The 20,555-nt window shown below is 35.8% G+C and overlaps 2 protein-coding genes across 4 annotated transcripts; one reads left to right on the forward strand and one right to left on the reverse strand.

The window, feature by feature from the left end:
- Positions 1-824: 824 nt before the first annotated feature.
- On the forward strand, positions 825-7,377 carry LOC111776931 (calmodulin calcium-dependent NAD kinase). Of its 2 annotated transcripts, XM_023656347.2 has the most exons (9): positions 825-1,182; positions 1,286-1,462; positions 2,788-3,011; positions 3,106-3,170; positions 4,824-5,045; positions 5,189-5,318; positions 5,611-5,933; positions 6,022-6,166; positions 6,912-7,377. In XM_023656347.2, exons 1-9 carry the CDS (start codon positions 1,170-1,172, stop codon positions 7,182-7,184), a joined length of 1,572 nt encoding a protein of 523 aa, XP_023512115.1. In that variant the 5' UTR covers positions 825-1,169; the 3' UTR covers positions 7,185-7,377. The 2 variants fall into 2 exon arrangements, with proteins under 2 accessions (XP_023512115.1, XP_023512116.1); XM_023656348.2 differs by lacking the exon at positions 825-1,182 and having other exon boundaries at positions 1,324-1,458.
- A 1,640-nt stretch (positions 7,378-9,017) lies between these two features.
- Positions 9,018-19,777, reverse strand: LOC111777537 (pentatricopeptide repeat-containing protein MRL1, chloroplastic). Of its 2 annotated transcripts, XM_087118592.1 has the most exons (20): positions 19,371-19,777; positions 18,022-18,745; positions 17,678-17,864; positions 17,383-17,446; positions 17,161-17,305; positions 16,927-17,042; positions 16,271-16,399; positions 15,922-16,095; positions 15,644-15,808; positions 15,273-15,413; positions 14,637-14,736; positions 13,384-13,492; positions 13,208-13,299; positions 12,652-12,742; positions 12,259-12,490; positions 12,058-12,150; positions 10,923-10,971; positions 10,307-10,400; positions 9,453-9,691; positions 9,018-9,262 (listed from the first exon to the last, which is right to left on the reverse strand). In XM_087118592.1, exons 1-19 carry the CDS (start codon positions 19,692-19,694, stop codon positions 9,457-9,459), a joined length of 3,264 nt encoding a protein of 1,087 aa, XP_086974718.1. In that variant the 5' UTR covers positions 19,695-19,777; the 3' UTR covers positions 9,018-9,262; positions 9,453-9,456. The 2 variants fall into 2 exon arrangements, with proteins under 2 accessions (XP_086974718.1, XP_023512947.2); XM_023657179.2 differs by having other exon boundaries at positions 9,018-9,691.
- Between the last annotated feature and the right edge of the window lie 778 nt (positions 19,778-20,555).

The following is a 20,555-nucleotide window of genomic DNA, read 5'->3' on the forward strand; positions in this document are numbered from 1 at the left end:
AAGGTATATATGAATGAATGTTAAATCAAAGAAAATTTAAATAATTTTATAATACACTTATTTCATTTAATTTAGTTTATTCTATCATATACAAATTGTATTAAATATTTATAATTAAAATTTTATATAATGTTATTAATATTAACTACTAAATAAACACAAAATACAAAATTTAAGGTATATATATATATATGAAAGTTAAATCAAAGAAAATTTATATAATTTTATAATATAATGTAGTTTATTGTATCATATACAAATTGTATTAAACATTTATAATTAAAATTTTATATAATTTTATTAAATTAATTTATTTGAGAATAGCTATTAAGATTTATTACTAAAATAATTCAAAAACCTAAAATTTAAGATAAAATTTATTTGAATGTAAGGCATTTTATGTGTAATAATTCAAAAACGTAAAGGCAAGTTGGATGTGTCGCAGACGATTGAACATGTACGTGCAGGCGGCGTGTGTGGTTGAACAAGCTTGGATTCAGCACGAGCGATGTTCGATTGATGAAGACAAACCTCGCCTAAAGTCCGACGAAGCTACAAACCGGCGCGAAAAATATATATGGGGCTTAATTCCCTTAAAGGACGCCACATGGTAAAAAAAAATGGTAAAAAAATCTAGGCGCAATAGATATAGGGCTTAATTCCCGTCGTGATGTGTTAAGATCACGGTAAAAAAATCTAAATTATTTTTAAAAAATTTCAAACTTATAAAAAATTTATTAAACTAATTTTAGAAAGCTATTAAACAAAGTTTTGAAGTGAAATCAAGGAGGTAAACCCATAATTAAACATTTTACACCACAAACAAATGTTGACTATAAATAAGCAATTTTAGATCACATAAACATTTACTTCTCTTTATTATCTTCAAATCCTACGAAAAAATAAAATCCTAAAATAGAAAATGCAGTTGCAGCCATTGAAAAGCTCAAAGTAAAGAAACAGAGATGAGTTCTCCCATTAAATGCAGAGTGAAATCTCACTAATCCATTTGGACGTCTCTAATACACAGATCTAACATGCAACCACAAGAACAATTCAAAGGAATCAACCACAATGCTCTCCAAACCCTATTTTTCTTCTTCTCCTGATCGATTGCAAATTAGAGACAACAAATTCGAAGTTGCAGCCAATCATCCTCCGAATTCACAATGATTCAGAAAGGTAAAGCGATTATAGTTTATAGAATGAACGCAATGGACTCACCTTTTCATTTTCTAGGTCGCGATTTGATTTTGATTTTGATTTTGATTTTGATTTTGTTCAGATAGCGGCAACAAGCCGAGCGTCGGGCAGATGCTTTGGGCATCTTCCATCGGATTGATCATCGTTGCAGCAATGCATTACCGGATTCGGAAGCTACGAGATCAGAAGATCATCCCTCGCTTGAAAGTCTCGGATACGGGCCGCGTTGAAAAGCTCGAGAGCTTTCCCCATTATGTAGGTAAAGATTATACTTGCGTTCTTCTCATAATCTACATTTCTCCAAATATATTCATTTTCCGAAAGTTTCAAAAGCGCATCGTCGTAACTTTATTATAAATTTTTAATAAATATAAAATTTAATCATATAATTACACTAAAATTTATGATTTAAAAATCATGAGTTTTTCTAAATTATGAATCAATAGTTAAGGTTTGATATATCGAGTGTCAGACTCGTCTCTTCAAGCATGACCGTGACATCTGATATAGTTAGTTGTAATAACGAAGTTAAAATATAATTTGAGTCTCACCTAAGTTAATATATCAAAAATTAATATTTAAGACTAATATTTTTAAATCATATTAACATAATAATTTAATGTGTTATATTCGCATTAATTATAAGAACATAACATAATTTACTAATCATTTCGAAGTAGATCTAGATTTGGTAAAAAAAAAAAAAAAAAATTAACGTCTTTTTATGAGTTTGTGATGCTTTATAATATATATGTATGTATGTGTGTGTATGTATATGTATGTATGTATGTATATATATATATATATATATATGTATATATGTGTATGTATGTATATATATTCCTAAGGTTGATAATACAAATTAAAAAAGAAAAGTACTTTTTAATTATTTAAAAACACTATTTTAAAATTATAACCAAACACGGCTTAATCTCATAAGAATTTTTTTAATTATTATTTTCTGTTATATAATTTTTCAAAATATAATTTCAAAATTTCAAGCCAAAATTTGAATATTTTTTGTAAATATTTTTTTATTTTGAACGAATTTAAATATTAAAAAAAATAGATGTAAATCAAACAAAAATTGTTTGATCGGAATTTGAATTTAACCTTTAACCTTTAAAATTTATATATATTAAGCAGTATCCTTTAAGTAGGGGTGCGCTGGACTGCCGATCGAATAATAGGTACCCCATCCCAAGTAGAGTTAGTGAGCCATGTAATAGGTGACCATATTACGCGGTTTGGGGGCACTTGAGTCAGCCCCGGTGCCCGACCGCGTCTTGACCCCTATCCAATTTTTGGGCCAATTTCCCTACCAAAAAATGAGATTCTTGCTGAATCCGAGTTTGCTGCTCCAATCATTACCAAACTTAACCTATTATATTTAGTACTTCCGGTGCTTCTGTTTCTGTTGTGTAATGTATATATATAAATGAATTTTTAATTAGTTTGTAAACCAAAATCTAAAGAGTGTTAATTAATTTATAAATTTAGTGTATTAATCATATAATTTAATTTAAAAAAGTGTTTGGTTGTTTGAGTTGATGAATTTTGTGTACATTTGTTGTGATTGATCAGCAAGGCAAATGGGGTTTAAAGACATAAATGAGTGCCCGCATCTCTGCAAGTTGGCTGCTGAGTACATAGCCAAATCAGACGAATGTGAAGATGATATCTATTCCTTTTTCTCAAGCGAGCTTCACGCAGATTCACTGTTCGTCAAACTCGTCGAAGAGTTCGAGAGATGCATTCTCAGTTACTTTGCATTCCATTGGAACCAAACAGATATTATGATCAGTCAGGTAAAGATTGCACAAGGTGTTTGATAAAATGTCTTCAACTTTATCATTGGATTTTTTTGATTCTATTCTATATATTTCTTGTTTGTTTGTTCAGATCTTGAGTTCTGACCACCAGGAGCCGAAGAAGAAGCTCAGAAACATTGTAATGGCTGCAACCAGGTGGGCATCTCCTTCAGCCTTTGAGTATCTTTATGGGATGGATGAGAATATCAAATGTTAACGTGTTGGGATGTAGATTTGAACTTTACGACCTCTAAGAAAATATAGAGATGATTTAACCATTTAGATATGTACATGTTAGGATTGATATTCATCAGAATTCTTGTGAAATCCTACATCGGTTGGAGAGGAGAATGAAACATCCTTTATAAGGGTGTAGAAACCTCTCCCTAATTGACGTGTTTTAAAAATCTTGAGGGAAAGCCCAAAGAGAACGATATCGGCTAGCAGTGGGCTTGAGCTGTTACAAATGGTTTCAGAGTCAAACACCTCGTGTGCAAGTAAGGATGCTGGGCCCCAAAGGGGGTGGATTGTGAGAGCTGTTACAAATGGTTTCAGAGCCAAACACCTCGTGTGCAAGTAAGGATGCTGGTCCCCAAAGGGGGTGGATATGTTCGGGGTTCCACATCGAGTGCCAGCGAGGACGCTGGAACTTGAAGGGGGGTGGATTGTGAGAGCTGTTACAAATGGTTTCAGAGCCAAACACCTCGTGTGCAAGTAAGGATGCTGGGCCCCAAAGGGGGTGGATATGTTCGGGGTTCCACATCGAGTGCCAGCGAGGACGCTGGAACTTGAAGGGGGGTGGATTGTGAGAGCTGTTACAAATGGTTTCAGAGCCAAACACCTCGTGTGCAAGTAAGGATGCTGGGCCCCAAAGGGGGTGGATATGTTCGGGGTTCCACATCGAGTGCCAGCGAGGACGCTGGAACTTGAAGGGGGGTGGATTGTGAGATCTCACATCGGTTGGGGAGGAGAACGAAACACCCTGTATAAGGGTGTGAAAACCTCTCCCTAGTAGACGCGTGTTAAAAACCTTGAGGGGAAGCCCAAATAGGACAATATCTGCTAGCGGTGGGCTTGGGCCGTTACAAATGGTTTCAGAGCCAGACACGGGGCAATGTGCCAGCGAGGAGGCTGTTCCCTGAAGGGGGTAGACACGAAGCGGTGTACCAGTAAGGACGCTGGGCCCCGAAGGAGGGTGGATTTGGTGGGGGTCCCACATCGAATGGAGAAAGGAACGAGTGCCAGCGAAGACACTGGACCCTTGAGGGGGGTGGATTGTGAAATCCCACATCGGTTGGGGAGGAGAACGAAACACCAAGAGTGTTAAAGGGTGTGGCGCTGGGCCCTTAAGGGGGGTGGATTGTGAGATCCCACATTGGTTGGGGAGGAGAACAAAACACCCTTTATAAGGGTGTGAAAACCTCTCCCTTGTAGACGCATTTTAAAAACCTTAAGGGGAAGCTCGAAAGAGAGCCTGGACGTGGAAACCTCTCCCTAGTAGACGCGTTTTAAAAACCTTAAGGGAAAGCCCGACAGGGAAAGCCCAAAGAGGACAACATCTACTAACGGTGGGCTTGAGCCGTTACAATTCTCGTTGAAATAAGGTACACTTTTTACTCCGAGATTGTATCACTACTATACCTAAAATCGCTAGTTGTACGACTCTAATGAGTTTAGGATCGACCATTTAGTCTTTGAAAATTAAGCATTAATTTCTTTGTTTTGTTATAAAAACTCGCTGAATTCAAATGTTTACTTAGAAACGATTAAGAAAACAATCAAGCCATACCATTTTTGTGAAATTGTTAGGGAACAGAGGTTTGAGAGGGTAACAAAGAACCTGAAAGTTGCTAGAGTATTTACAACTTTAGTTGAGGAGATGAAAGCAATGGGACTCACATCCACCGACGACTCGCAATGCACGGAGGTGATGGCTCCAATGGCTCTTGCCGATCGAAGTCCGATGCTCCTGTTCATGGGCGGCGGTATGGGGGCGGGGAAGAGTACTGTGCTTAAGGACATTCTCAAAGAGTAAGAACATTCATCAGTTTCATCAGCTATGGCTAATAAGTAAATTTGTACAATAGGAAACATTTGAGCACATATAATGGCATATAGGCCATTCTGGATGAAGAAATGAACTGATTCATTGTTTTGGATGAAATATTCAACAGGCCATTCTGGATAGGAGCATCCCCTAATGCAGTTATAATTGAGGCAGATGCTTTTAAAGAATCAGATGTCATTTATAGAGCTCTTAACTCCACTGGTCACCATAATGACATGCTCCAAACTGCTGAACTGGTACCATTTCACCTCTAAAATCTCATCCAAAATGCATTCTTATGAGCCTGCTGATACTCCCTTTTCATTATTTTCCTAATGAAGCCTTCTTACGAGCCTCTTGTTTATTTAGATCTTTAAATCTGTTACGAGCCAGATTGGAACGACCTGAAATTTTTTACTTAATTTAAGGATGTTCATGATATGTATACAGTGGCGACCTATTTCGGGTCGTTACACAGATAATTCTTACACTTGTGATCCTTTCTGCTGCACTTCTCTACACCCTGTAATTTTTGAATGTTTGGAATAGGTGCACCAATCATCCACAGATGCAGCTTCCTCACTTCTGGTGACTGCACTGAACGAAGGACGAGATGTAATCATGGATGGAACGTTGTCGTGGGTACCGTTTGTAGTACAGACAATTACGATGGCGAGGAATGTCCACCGTCGACGTTATCGAATGGGAGCTGGCTATAAGGTTGGTGATGATGGCACTGTAACTGAAAATTATTGGGAACGAATAGAAGATCAAGAACCAGAAAAAGTTGTGGGCAAGAAAAGAAGACCATACAGGATTGAACTTGTTGGAGTTGTTTGTGATGCTTATTTAGCTGTCATAAGAGGCATAAGGTACATATAAAACCAGCCTTCTGTCCTCTTCCTGAGATAATAATTATATTATCATCTAAAAAGTTGCATTTTCTGACTGTAAACACAGGAGAGCTCTCATTTGCAGAAGAGCTGTAAGAGTAAAATCTCAACTGAAATCCCACAAGAGATTTGCAAATGCTTTCTTAACATATTGCCAATATGTTGATAATGCAAGGCTATATTGCACCAATGCTTTGGAAGGCCCACCAAAGGTAACTCTTGGAGGTTCTCATAAGACCTCTCATAAGTTAAAAGTTCGGCTCTCTTTGTGGAATGTTGTAAGAGCCCAAACCCACCGCTAGCATATATTCTCTTCTTTGGGCTTTTCCTTTTAGACTTTTCCTCAAGGTTTTTAAAACGCGTTTGTTAGGGAGAGATTTTCACACCCTTATAAACAATGTTTCGTTACCCTCTCCGACCGATGTGAGATTGTGAGATCCCACATCGATTGGAGAAGGGAACAAGTGCTAGCGAGGACTGGGCTCCGAAGAGGTGGATTGTGAGATCCCACATCGGTTGGAGAGGGGAACTAAGCATCATTTACAAGGGTGTGGAAACCTCTCCCTAACAAACGGGTATTAAAACCCTTAAGGGAAAGCAGCAGATGCGTATTAAAACCCTTAAGGGAAAGCAGCAGACGCGTATTTAAAACCCTTAAGGGAAAGCAGCAGACGCGTATTTAAAACCCTTAAGGGAAAGCAGCAGACGCGTATTTAAAACCCTTAAGGGAAAGCAGCAGACGCGTATTTAAACCCTTAAGGGAAAGCAGCAGACGCGTATTTAAACCCTTTAAGGGAAAGCATAAAACCCTTAAGGAAAAGCAGCAGACGCGTATTAAAACCCTTAAGGAAAGCCCGAAAAGGAAAGTTCAAATAAGCCAATATCTGCTAGTGGTGGGCTTGGGTTGTTACAAATGTTGTGATCTTTTCTTGACTTAAAACCGGTTTCTATGTGAAGTTCATTGGATGGAAAGACAAAGACAAGACATTGTTGGTTGATCCTGAAGAAATAAAGTGTCTAAAAACAGTTGGGAGCTTAAATGAGGAAGCAAACTCCATTTATAAACTTTATAAGAAGCCAAGTCCTGCTTGTGAAGTTGGATCAGTTTGGAAAGACATTGTGTTGTCACCTTCAAGGGTAGCAATCCAACAAGAACTCAGATATTGCATCAAGAAAGTTGAAAGTTTGAAAATTTTGGGCAAAAAAGGAGCTGAGTTTATAACTTCATAACTTTCCATGATGAACTTGAGTAGATATCTCCAACTGAGGGCTAATATTTTTGTCCATGTTGCTGGGATGTATTAATTCTATATAGATGAGGCTTTGTGTAGAACTCTATTTCAATACAAAAACATGAGGAATCCTAGTAAGATATTTAGAGGATCTCCATAAATGTTAGAATGTGATGGCCAATTTTGATGAATATTTTGTTTCTCTTTAAAATTTATTCTCAAAATTGTCGAAATCTTTTATGGATACCTTAGAAAGTTGTTTTTTAATGAAATTTTCTCGGGTTTTTCAAAATAAGTTTTTCTAGTCATTTGCTCACCTCATCTAACCTTTTTTCGATTTTTTTCTCTTTTATTTTTCCTTCAACCTCACCATTTTTCCCATTAGCCTGAAAATGAAATAACTAAAATGGTCGTTGAAGAATGCCCATGAACTCTTCGTTTCACCTCTTAAAAAATGTTGTTAAGTAGACGACTCATATAGCTAGCAAGATAAAACCCGCCTAATCCAAATTGCCTCCATGTAAACATTCGTTTGTGCTATTATTTTTAAACCCTACTTTGAAAAACTATGTTAAATATAATGTCATTTCAGAAATTGATGATAATATTTATTTGATATTATTTATTTTAAAAAGCTTAACCTGCAAACATATGCTTATGAATACATTTTGAATAATGTAAAGAAAATGATTAATACGGAAATAAATTATTATTAATTCAAATATACTTTTGTAAATAGAACACTAATTACTATTTTAAACTCGATTGTTGGATTCTTACCATCGAACATAAAAAGAAAGTTAACAAATTATTTATGTTTTAAAAAGACTATAATAGTATAGTATTTTTATTTAGGTTTGAGAAAAAATATATGATTTTTTTTTAAAAAATAAAGTAACCTTTAAGTTCTAAAAAAAAAAAAATCAAGGCAATTGGTAAATATGTTAAAAGTTAAATACCCTTGTTAAAATAAAACTAACATTTATAACATTATTTAAAAGAAGAATAGAACATTATTTTAACAAAGAAAAAAAGACCACATATATATATATATATATATATATATTTAAAAGTTTAAAATGGAACAGTGAAACGGAGCCTGCTTTAGTATGGATGGATTTGTTCATCCAAAACTATGATTCTCTTAGTTCAACTGCGATTTAAATCGAAACAAAATCTGAAACTTATCTCTTTGATTACACAATTTCTTTTATAAAATGCATATTCATAGACCAAACACAAACTACATAAACTTAAATTTTTACAACTCATTCATTTCTACCATTCAAACACATGCTACTAAATCTAGTTTTTCATCTCTTTATACCGACCCAAGCCCGATTCAAATTTCCAATTGTATGAACCTATACTCGTACAAAGAAGGAACTAGACATTGTAAAAAATCTAAATTTAATCCAAGAGTAATTTGATAGCAATAATTTTTCTCCACTCTGACCTCTTGATTGATGAATCGAAAATAGGTTTAACTTTGAAACATTAACTCCAATTCCTCACTAAACTGCATGCTAAGAAAAAACATTTCATTCCTTAGCTTCAAATGAAAGGAAAGCAGATAAACGAACCAAACATAGTTTAGTTTAAAAAGCATCTCCCCATCTCATTCGATCTTGTCTCCAAAGAAAGAGAAGAATAAGCTAGGAAGGGGATCCTAAGCTGTAACGTGAGAAGAAAAAGGGCTAAAATACAAAGGCAAGACGCGCTAGAGAGGCACTACCAAGACAACATGCAGCACAATAAGGAGAAACATACCCGGATTTCTTCTATGGATATTTTTTTGTAATAGTTTACGTTAGACATCTTATTCCAAAAATGGAAGGAAAAAAAGATGAATTTATAAAGTCGTCATATATTTTTGCATTACAAAATTTGACAACCATTTCTATATAATGTAAAATTACCTCAGTAAAGGGCAGTAGGAGAGGATCGATTCACATAATTGGACTACCAACTTTGGTGATGAGCTTCTTGACCAGAAATATTTTATAGTAAGATCAATTCACCACAGCTCTGCAAATTGCTCCTCTCTTCGCATGAAAAGCCACGAAACCAAAAGCTCTATACCGCATCATACATCCCCCCCTCAATTAGCATTGCCATTAAGAGAACCAAATAGCCTACTTATTCTAACATTTATGAGGAAGTTCTAGAAGTGTGGCGTGGTTGAACTAAAGTGGTGTGGATAACTGGTTTCAATAGCTTAGATCATCTGCTTAATATCCTAAACTGTGTTAATGTTTTTGCATACCTCTTTAATCCAATGATAGGTTCCCAGTGCGAATATTACGCTGCTGATGGCTTATTCCTTCTCTTAGACGTGACTGAAATGAGCTGAACTCTCCTGGTTTTCCACTTAGAGAATTGGAGAGTTTTGGCTGTAACCATCTTCTCAAGGCTAAACCATTGATTCTGATTTTTCCACTGGATTCATTTCCCTGGTAGGGTAGTCCAAGTCTTCTCAACAATGCCGCCACTGCTTGTCCGACCCTGTAAGACCATTATATTTGGATTATATTTGGGTTAATAATATGATCATGTAACAACCCAAGCCCACCGCTAGCAGATATTATCTGCTTTAGCCCGTTACGTATCGCCATCAGCCTCACGATTTTAACACGCGTCTGCTAGGGAGAGGTTTCCACACTCTTATAAGGAATGCTTCGTTCTCCTTTCCAACCGATGTGGGGATCTCAAAATCCACTCCCCTTGGGGGCCCAACATCCTCGTTGACACACCGCCCGGTGTCTGATACCATTTGTAACAGTCCAAGCTCACTGCTAACAGATATTGTCTGCTTTAGCCCGTTACATATCGCCGTCAGCCTCACGATTTTAAAACGCGTCTGTTAGGGAGAGATTTCCACACCCTTACAAGTAATGCTTCGTTCTCCTCTCCAACCCATGTGGGATCTCACAGATCATTTCATCTGTGAGGGGGGGGGGGGGGGGGGGAAGGTCACCCAGGAGCATCTTTACAAGCTGAAACTTCCGATTAGGTGGGAAGACTGTCAAGTTGCATACTATTTTAGAACTCTTGGCTCAGAAAGCAAAATAAGCAGGCAAAAGAAACCTAGTTTGATTTCATAAGTTTCGATCTTTTCACCTTCCCGCAAGGTTAATGGTTCTCTCCCCCTTGGAAGAGAGAACTTGCGTCGTCTCATTTGGCATTAAGATCATTATGTTCGGTAACCTTGAACCTGAACAAAAGAAATTTAATCAGAATACAACAATTACTAGACCTCCCTACCCTCAACTAGTGTTAAGTATCTCCTTTTTCAGAATAATAACAATAACTTTATCCTTTTGAGTAAAAAAGATCTCATATAGTAATTTCAACATGACAAATTATTATGGTCCCAAAAAAGTGAAGTTGTAGAGATCTTTTACTTCAATATTTAAATCAGAGAATTAAAATAGTTATACATGAGAAGATGCACAACTCAATATATATATATATATATATATATATATATATATATATATATATGAACCCTTGAAAAATATCTTAAAATCTAGCCTCAACGTCATGAAAGTTTTCTAATTTGATGGCCAGTAATACTAGGAAGAAGCAAAGTGGTTAAAATCCATTTAATTTTGCAACAATCTTATCAAGAAGTTGAAAACAATATGAATGGGTTTGTGTTATTGTAAACAACAAATAATAACCGTGTGCATTAGTAACTAGAAGATGAAAGACTAAAAATGCGTATGACATTTACCAGCGGCAAGCCGATGTTTGAGACCTTTCAAAACTGTCAAGAGGTAAACCTGGAAGGATTTTAATAACAATTTCAGTCATGTATGATAGTATTTGTGAATTGCTTTTCACTCATGTTGAACATATTCGATCCAAAAGATTGTGTTAGTTAAAACTGTTGGAAGTAAATGGAAAGGCAAAACTCATAGGATCATCAATACTGATTTAACCAAGATCAATATGTATTTTTACGAGCAGAAAAGGACCACTTGAATCCACACAAAGAAAAACAAGCAATAAAATAGAAAATTGACTGCTGCCATTTTTCACCTCCATAACATTCAGAAACGAAAAACCAACTAAAATTGCAAAATCAACGAAAACTGAAAAATCTTGTGATGTTATTTCAATGCAGGTGCCATTTTTTATTTTTAATCTTTTTCGCACTTTATGGGGTTCATCAGTTACCTCTTCTCTTGGGCAGAAAACTTAAGACAGCTGAAAGAGAGAATCTGTCAAAACCAAGACTTTCCAGCTACGCCCTCTTCTTCCTAGACCCATACTCTTTTCCTCTCTCGCACCCTCTTGACCAAATATGAATTTATGTTAAGTATGCAGCTGCCACCAAAGACAAAGGGGACACCTTCACCCGGATGAACAAAAAAGAACCCCTCCCTGAAGTCGGGACATGGGGATGGAATTGTTGATTGAGCGAGCATGGTGAGAATCAAGGGTTACTGCCTTGAAAATTGTACTGGCTTGCTCACAAATGGCTAATAACCAGTCCGGTAAGTAAAGATTTAGTAGGTCCCTATGCAACTAGCCATTTTCCAATCAGTGGCTGTGCAAAGATTTTTGAGGTGTCTACATTTCTTTGGCAGACGCCCCACTATCACCCAGTTAAAAGGATATCTCATTTATGTACAGTCAACTGCCTGGTCTCTACTGAATTTTAAGGGTCATCTAAAACTATTTTTAAATTTCATAAGTAAAATGTTTACTTTTTACAACTCGAGAATCAGTTGATTCCTAACACAAAGTTCAATACAGGTAAGTATAGTTTTTTCTAGTGCTTAATAAGTCCAAAGGGCTACATAATTTCCCAATTAAATAATAACTGGTAACTCCAATTTTGCTAGGTGAAGAAACAATCTTACCTCAGCTGTATGAATGTGCAACTCCTTGACATCTACAATAATAGGACTTCCTTTGAGGGATACAAAAGGAGCAACTCCAAGTGAAGCAGCTTCCTATATTTTGTTGGGGTACATGTAAAAGGAAAATCAGATCTTTCCAACGATTTAAGAATTTGAAAATTTTCAGCAAGATTATGGAACCAGCTTCATATTTGGACAGACCTCCAACAGTGAAAATGCGCGAGGGTCATATTCACCAAAGCCATCTATCAAGGAGCAGAGATTTGAAGATCTTGATGAGTCAGCACATACTCCTATGTTTTCTATGAGTCTGCTTTTTAAGGCGGGATCATGAGGAATCTGCAAGCACCCCAAAACTTGAGATAAAACTTCAATGCTAGGAACAATTCCGGCTTCAATTATTTCCCGATACACCATTAAGGCCTGTGCTGTCCTGAGGAAAAATATTTTGAATGGTGAATAATCTCACAAGTAGTGGTTTATGATTGTTAATATTAAAGTACCATAAGATGATTAGATAAGAAGCCCACATAATATTTCAGTTGACTACAAAACAACCGTAGTAAATGGATTACAAAAGTCGAAGAGTCATACCACTTACTATTGACTTGAGGCAGTTTAGAGTCATGTGACAAAAGTGATCTATCAAGGGCAGAGGGCTCTGCAGTTCTTCGTAAACACATGCCTTTGAAAATATCAGATTAAGGATTGGTTAAATATAAAAAACTAACTAATTAACTAGAGCGATAAGAGTAGTCTATCAAGGGCAGAAGTAGCATTTCTTCTTTAGCACATGCATGCCATTGAAAAAATCCAAATGAAGATTAGCTGAAGATGCAAAAAAGTTAACCAATTAAAAGTAGCTTTTCAGAAGATATAAGGCAGAGAATATTCTTGAAACTCGGAAATGTAGGGCATCAGAATCAGAGACAGAAAAGGTAGTTAAAATTCATGATAAGTTGAAAAACGTGCATTCTTTTATTCTTCTTTACAAATAGGAAAATCCATCTAAAAGAAAAACGCATATTGTTGTTCATAAACAGTTGGTCAGCAGACAATATAACAGTTAGGAAATTATAAAATAGAAAAGACAGTGGATTTTTTCGTGATAAAAAAAACAGGTGTAGACAATTGATTTCTATCGACTTACCAATTATGCACTTATACATAGTTAAGGTTGGCACAATCCCATCCTCTTTGGCTTGAGAGAGGAGCATGATGGCAATTTCTAAATCGTCATTCCTACAGATAATTGAGAACAAGATGCTAGTGAGAAAAAGGATTAAATTAAGGTCGTTGAAACAAAAGTAAGCCAGCTGTACTCACCTTTCACTTGCTGCCGTAAGTATGGAGTATGTAATGTTGTTTGGGTAGAGTCCTAATCCCTTCATTTCAGTTAGAATATCCATAGCCATTTGTAGTTGTTTCCCATCACCTGTAAGTGAAATTCTAATGCTATCTTATAGAAGCAATGCACATTATTTTAACGGTAGATAATTGTTAGTTGTAATTAGTTGAAATTGAAGTCTATATGACTGAATGTTTCACATCTCATTAATTGACAATTGAATTTGTTGCTTCGACCTGGCTCATCATTGTTAAATGCATTCTTTCGATAACTTGGGAGCTGATTGAATTCTGAGCTTTTATTCTAAAATGATAATCAATTTCTGAAGTCCAAAACACTTTTAGATTCAAACTGGGCTGGGAATCACAAAGATTCACGTTTTATCACTGAATTTGTAGTTTCTTAGGCTCTAATCCAGTTCCCTGGTCTACTTAGAGCCCATATCATTCCTAGAAACTCAAGGGAAGCTGAATTCAGGATGTGACTGCCACTGGTCCTAAATTTGATAATGACTTTAGCAGACTCTACAGATGTTTACAGCTCCGAATCACCTAAAAACTCACCATCCAACTAGCATAATATTTCCTTCCCCCTTGAGAAATTTTGGTTCGTGCATAAACTGTGTAAAATAATGGTTATTATACATTTTTAATCCCTCATGTGTCTCGTAATATTTTGTTCTACTATAACTTTTTCATTACAATTTAGTTTCTATATTTTTCATAGATATAATAACCAAATCCTTAGACATCACAAGATGGGGAGTAATCTAAGGATGTGTTTTTAAGATCGATTATTCCAATGAGCCAAGAAACAAAAGATGTGCACATGCAATAACAAAATTCACAACCAAGATAAGGGTAAATTGTTAAAAAAATTCACAACAAAAGATGTGCACATACAAACAAGTTAATTAAGGGTATTATTAAAAAAATTCACAACCAAGATAAGGGTAAATTGTTAGTTCAAGAATAGTCTTTAATGTTGGGAGCTTAATCATTGAACTTTTAAAACTACCGAGTACTAAATCATTACAAAAAAGAAAAAAGGATAAGGACCGAAAGTCAATACAAAGATTAGAAATGTATTTTGACAAAAAAGAAAATTTTAGAGAAATTTAGAATACCAGAGCTGAAAAAGTGATGACATGAGGCTTATGTTTAAGTATGATAAATCATAACGAACTTCCATCAGAATATTGAGCATAGAAGGTAGTAAAAAAGGGACATACACAGTGCAGTTATTAGTGCATTCACAGTTGAAACAGTTGGCCTCAATTTCATAGACTTGAGATCCTCATACAGTTCCAACGCCTTCTGCCAGTTCTTAGCCTGAAACAATGATTGGGAAGTTTTTTATTGTCACAGTTAATTCGGTAACACAAAATATTAATACTCAATTACACTCCGTAGTCAACTATTAGAGCCTTAAGGAAAAATATGTTGGTGCCAATACAGCACAGATGCTTCCATAAATAAAACAGCAACAAATGGTGAGCTATACTCTGTCAAAATATACTTTATACATTCATATTACCAGTATCATATGTGGAAAAAATATGATTATAGGAACCTAAAAGGAAGCTTTTGAAGTCAGGATAGAGTTCGTAATATATCAAACTTTACAGTAATTTTAGAAAAACAATTAAATAATATTTTTTTTTAAATGCGAAAACAATACTGACTATCAAAACACCACAAAACAGAGAACTACGCATTTCAAAGAGAGTGAGATAGAATCAATTCATACAAAAAAAAAAAAAAAAAATCAAGTGAAATGTATAAGGTCAGACCTCTTTAGATAAATCTAAAAATTCCCAGCATGCTTGTCAATATTGAACAAAAAAGAAAACAATTAAAACACGCACATTGCTACAGGCACCCATCAGCGAACTATATGACACAATGCCAACACTTAACCCCAGTGTCTTGGCTTCTCCTAAGATTTCAAAGGCAGCATCCAGCTTACCAGCATGGCCTGAAACATCTATTAACGCACTGAGAAAAATCTGCATGAAATATTAAATACTAGAATCAGCACACCCTGTACGAATCAAAAACCAGCTGATACAACAGTACATACAGAAGACTGTCCAAAAAACTTGAAAGAATTCTTTCTTCTAACTTTTCCACATGTTACAGCCAGACCAGTAGTTTAATAATCTGAAACCACTCCAACATAAATATTCAAAAAGAAAAAAAAAAACAAGATGTACTTGACTCCATCTCTATTACATACCTCATCAGGTTGTACTCCATTCTTGGTCATATCTTGATATACACTGGAAGCAAAGTCCCAATCACAAGATTGACTGCAACAATTAACAGCAATGGTGTAAACCTCTGGTGTGCCCTTAATCTTACAATCATGGATCATCTTATACACTTCTCTTGCCCGATCAACCTATAAGAAATGCATGATTTTTCTGCTCTTAAAACCAACATCATCAACCTAACTGGAGAGAGAGAGAGAGAAATTGAATAACAGCAAGAAATCTTTAATTTGATGAAACATACCTGACCAGCATTTGCACATGCCTTGATCAAAGCACCAATTGTAATATGATCAGGCTCTACAGGATGTAGCTCAGCCCCCATTTCTGCCAGCACATCAAAAGCACGATCCACCGCTCCTGACTGACCACATGCAGTTATAAGTGCATTGAATACAACTCTGTCTGGCTTCACGTTCTACTGCACAGAATACCTTATTAGCAAGAATTCTTATTTTTGTTAGAATACAAAGTGAACACTCAGCTTTATGATAGAATATGTTGCATGCCTTCGTTTGAATATCCACATATACAAGTAACAGATAAGACCACATAAAATGAGAAAAAAGGAACGACAAGATCTGTGGTCATACCTTTGACCTCATTATTCCATACACGCCAAATGCCTTGGCCACTTGACCTGCTCTTGCACAACCATCAATAAGTGCCCCATATGTGTGAACATTAGGTTCCACTCCAGTATTAACCATTCGATGGAATACCTAGAAGCAAAAATCTCAGGATATTCAATGAAAACAGGAAACTCATGTTGAAACATAAAAAATTTCATTCAAGTATTCAACAAAAGAAAGAGGAGGAACAATTTAAAAGCATGTTCCATAATTTTGAAGAAGCAAAAGTAAAAATAAAAAGGAAAATCTTGTTCAGTATTGGAGGAAGTAGTTAAGATGTCAGATGGAGCAATTATAAGAATGAGTGATATTCAAATTCGCTGCTAGCAGAATTTCAGACTGACAGGAAAGACAAATACTTCAACCGTCATTGTTTAAAGTTCTGAAAAATCAGTACATTTTCTTTCCAAATAGAGTTGAGTTAAACGGATATCAATAACAGGAGGTAAAAGTATTTTTACAAAATTCAGTAGTGCAAGATGACATATCAATAAATCAATAGAAGCTTCATTACATGTAAGAAATGTGTATTGGAAGTACATTAAGAAAGCCCAAATGAGATAGTCTAAGCATTAGTGAAATCTAAGAACAGGTAGCCAAAATGAAAGAAACCATACTTCAAACATTGCATCCACTTCTCCACTTTTGCCACATGTTGAGATTAAAGTAGTGTATAGTTTGCAATCTGCTCTCATTCCAGCCTCCTGAACAAGCCGCATGACTTGAAAAGCGCCTAAATTTACAATGCATAAATTATGCACCCTAAAAGAATGATGGTTGTAAATAGATGAACACTGAGATTGTTTCCAGACAGAAGTAGTTAAATGATATTAAAGAATACATTAACTTACTGTCAGAATCTTGAGAACTTGCACATACAGACATGAGCATGTTAAATGTACTCAACGTGGGATTTGGAATAAGTATGGTGAACTGAAAAGCTTCCTGAACAGCCTTTTTACTCTTGCAAATATTGAAAAACTTCCCATGATAAATCTAGAGCCAGAAAACTGGTTAAATTAGTTGTAATTCAGATCTAAAAAACTGATTCTAAAAAATTCATCACATTTTACCTTATTCATATCCAATAAGCCTTCTTTTTCCATGTCTTGAAGTATTTTGATACACTCGGGCAACCTGAAAAAACCACAAATAAGAAATAAGTTACAAAGATTTTCAGAAACAGTTGAACATACAAAGCAATGCAGACCTATTGTGATTGAGGAATGAGGGGTATCCTGGATCTTTTTTTTTTCTCCCTATTTCATTCATTTCAAAATAATCTTAATGTAAATCATCAACCATACAACATGAGACAGCAGAGGAGTGATATTGACTGCACAATACATGAAAGAGAAACAAACTTGCCTTCCACCTTTCAGGCATTGATTGTAGGATTTAAATTGATCTACATGAAGATTTTTGTAATGAACATGCTTCCCATTTGGATAGGGCAACCCATTCACAACTTTTCCTCTATGCAGACTGGGTTCTTTCCCCCTGTTTCCTGAAGAACCTTCCTTATATGGAACAGGTACATTTCTTTGAACATACCCTGAGTTGTAAAAACATTCGCTACTGAATTGAAAAATGGAATAAGGAGATGCAAAGATTTTTAAGGAAATGATGTTGGGATATAAGAAATAAAATCATATTTCCTGCCTATTCAAAGAAACAAGGTAAGACCATCATGATCCTATTGTAGCCACTACCTGCAATGTGCAGAGAATCCTCTGGTACTAATTCTGCTCCTCTCGAGACACCATTAATCATCACTGAAGAAAAATTTTGGTTGTATAGATGAGAAGTTCGAGAAGTTTCCGTTTGACTACTTGACTCTGTGTCTTCATAGAACATGTAAATATCTTCTCTAGCCGGTTCTTCAATTAGAAAGTTGGAACTGGTAAATTTTTCCTCTTTTACAGGCTCACCATCTGCTTGGAAATGTTGAGTCACTGGATTATATACACTATATAAAGGACCAGCAACAGGTGGAAGCTCCGTTGCATCAACCAAAACAGGCAAGTCAGAGTGGGATTTGACATGAGATCCGTTCAGTTGTAAGTCAGTCATGTCATTGGGAAACATAAGAGGCTGTAGGACCCGAGGTTCAAACATATCAGAAAGAAGAGAAAGATCTGCCGCTTCACTTTCATCTGAAAACAGAGAATCACTATCCTTAGAAGTAGTAACTTCAGAAACAGATGGCTGCAATGATTCGGTGACACTGGCCTCATGTGACAGAACAGATTTTTGAAGCTGCAGAACAGTCTCTTCTTCCCCAGAGTAACTTCTCTCTTCAGTTCTATCCTTAATGCTTATGTTCTGCTCTAAAAAGACGCCATGGTGCTCCCTAAAGCCCATTATCTCACCATCGGCAGACCAGTTGATGTCTCTACCTAGTTGAGATAAGGCAAGCTTTGTAGATTGGGAACGCTGTGATTGGTACCAGATCCAGAGAACACGTTATCTCCAAAATACATGGCTGATAAATCAATCAAACAAACTAAATTGTTGAGCCCATGAAAATCACAGAAGTCAATTTACATTCAGATTTATTGCATGAGACTTCGAATACCATGATTTGCTCCAAAATAATGGACTAAATATTATAAAAATTCCATGACGTGAGTAAAAGCATCTTCAAGGAGTGAAACTAAGGATTCAGTAGATTGTTAATAAAGCTTACTCAATTATCAAATATTAGAAACAGTGATGTGTCATTGAGTTCATCGAACAACAATAAAAATTAACTTTGCAGCGAAATGCTGCTTTCAGTTCGATGTAATCCTCAGTAAATTGTCAACTGTACAACCATGGTTGCAGCTGTTGCATTGATCTATCTCTCGATCAACTGAATTATCCTAATTATACCTCGCCTACGAGAAAACACGACTTCAAATGAACGAAGCAATGTGAGATAGACAACAAGAATCATTCTCTTGAATCTCGAGTATGTCCATTGATTTTCCTAGTACAACTACGAAAAAAAGCATTTACCAAATTGCGAACAAGAAAACAACAACAACGAAGTAATTCCAAATCGATTCTTCCACCGTACCTCAACCGCATTCTTCTTCCTCCTATTGAGTTGCATGTAGATGAACGAGACAGCAGAGAAGGTAACCACAGCAACAACGATGAGAGCCGGATTCGAACTCAACGTAGCTCGGAAAATGTACCTCGGAGACTGAACAAACAAGCCAACCTTCCTGCACCTCCGACGAGTGCGCAAGGAATCTGGCGGGCGGAGATTATGACCACCGCCAAGGAATTGCCGGCGAACGAAGCGGAGCCGAGAGTAGGAGAAGGAGGAAGAAGAATTGACAAGAAGACATGGATTGAACATCAGTGATTGAGGCTTGGAAGAGAAGGTGACCTCCATGGAAGAATGGAACAGCGAGACACAGAATGAAGAGAAATCGATAGAGAGAGAGAGAGAGAGAGAGAGAGAGAGAGACTGGTCGTTGTGTGAGAATGTGTACCAGTGGTAGTATGGAGCTTGCTTTCGCTTGGCTGATCCACTGTGTGCTGACGTGGAATTTTCCTTATTATTTTTGCATTTTTGGGGAATAATGAAAAAAAAAAACCGCTTGGTTCGTTTTATGGCTGATCCACTTCGTGCTGACGTGGAATTTTCCTTATTATTTTTGCATTTTTGGGGAATAATGAAAAAAAAAAACCGCTTGGTTCGTTTTATGGCTGATCCACTTCGTGCTGACGTGGAATTTTCCTTATTATTTTTGCATTTTTGGGGAATAATGAAAAAAAAAAACCGCTTGGTTCGTTTTATGGCTGATCCACTTCGTGCTGACGTGGAATTTTCCTTATTATTTTTGCATTTTTGGGGAATAATGAAAAAAAAAAACCGCTTGGTTCGTTTTATGGCTGATCCACTTCGTGCTGACGTGGAATTGCCTTATTATTTTTGTATTTTTGGGTAATAATGAAAAAAAAAAAAAAAAAAAAACGGTTTTTGTTTTCCAAGAATAATTGTATATCAGTCTCTGTTGCGGTTGTCGTGTAATAACGAGACGATAAAACAAAAATTCCAATTTTCAGCCAATTTCCCAGAAAATATTTATAAAAAAAAAAACAAAATTATTTAATAAAATTCAAATATTTGAAATTTATTATTTCAATCAAATCAAAATGTTAAATTTTATTTCAAAAATTTATCAAGATTATTAAAAATATTTTTAATTGGTAAGGATAAGTATAGTTTAATAAATATTAAATTATAAAT

The sequence above is a fragment of the Cucurbita pepo genome, chromosome 16, assembly GCF_057944985.1.
Source record: "Cucurbita pepo subsp. pepo isolate OVF chromosome 16, ASM5794498v1, whole genome shotgun sequence".
In the NCBI taxonomy this organism is placed as follows: Eukaryota; Viridiplantae; Streptophyta; class Magnoliopsida; order Cucurbitales; family Cucurbitaceae; genus Cucurbita; species Cucurbita pepo.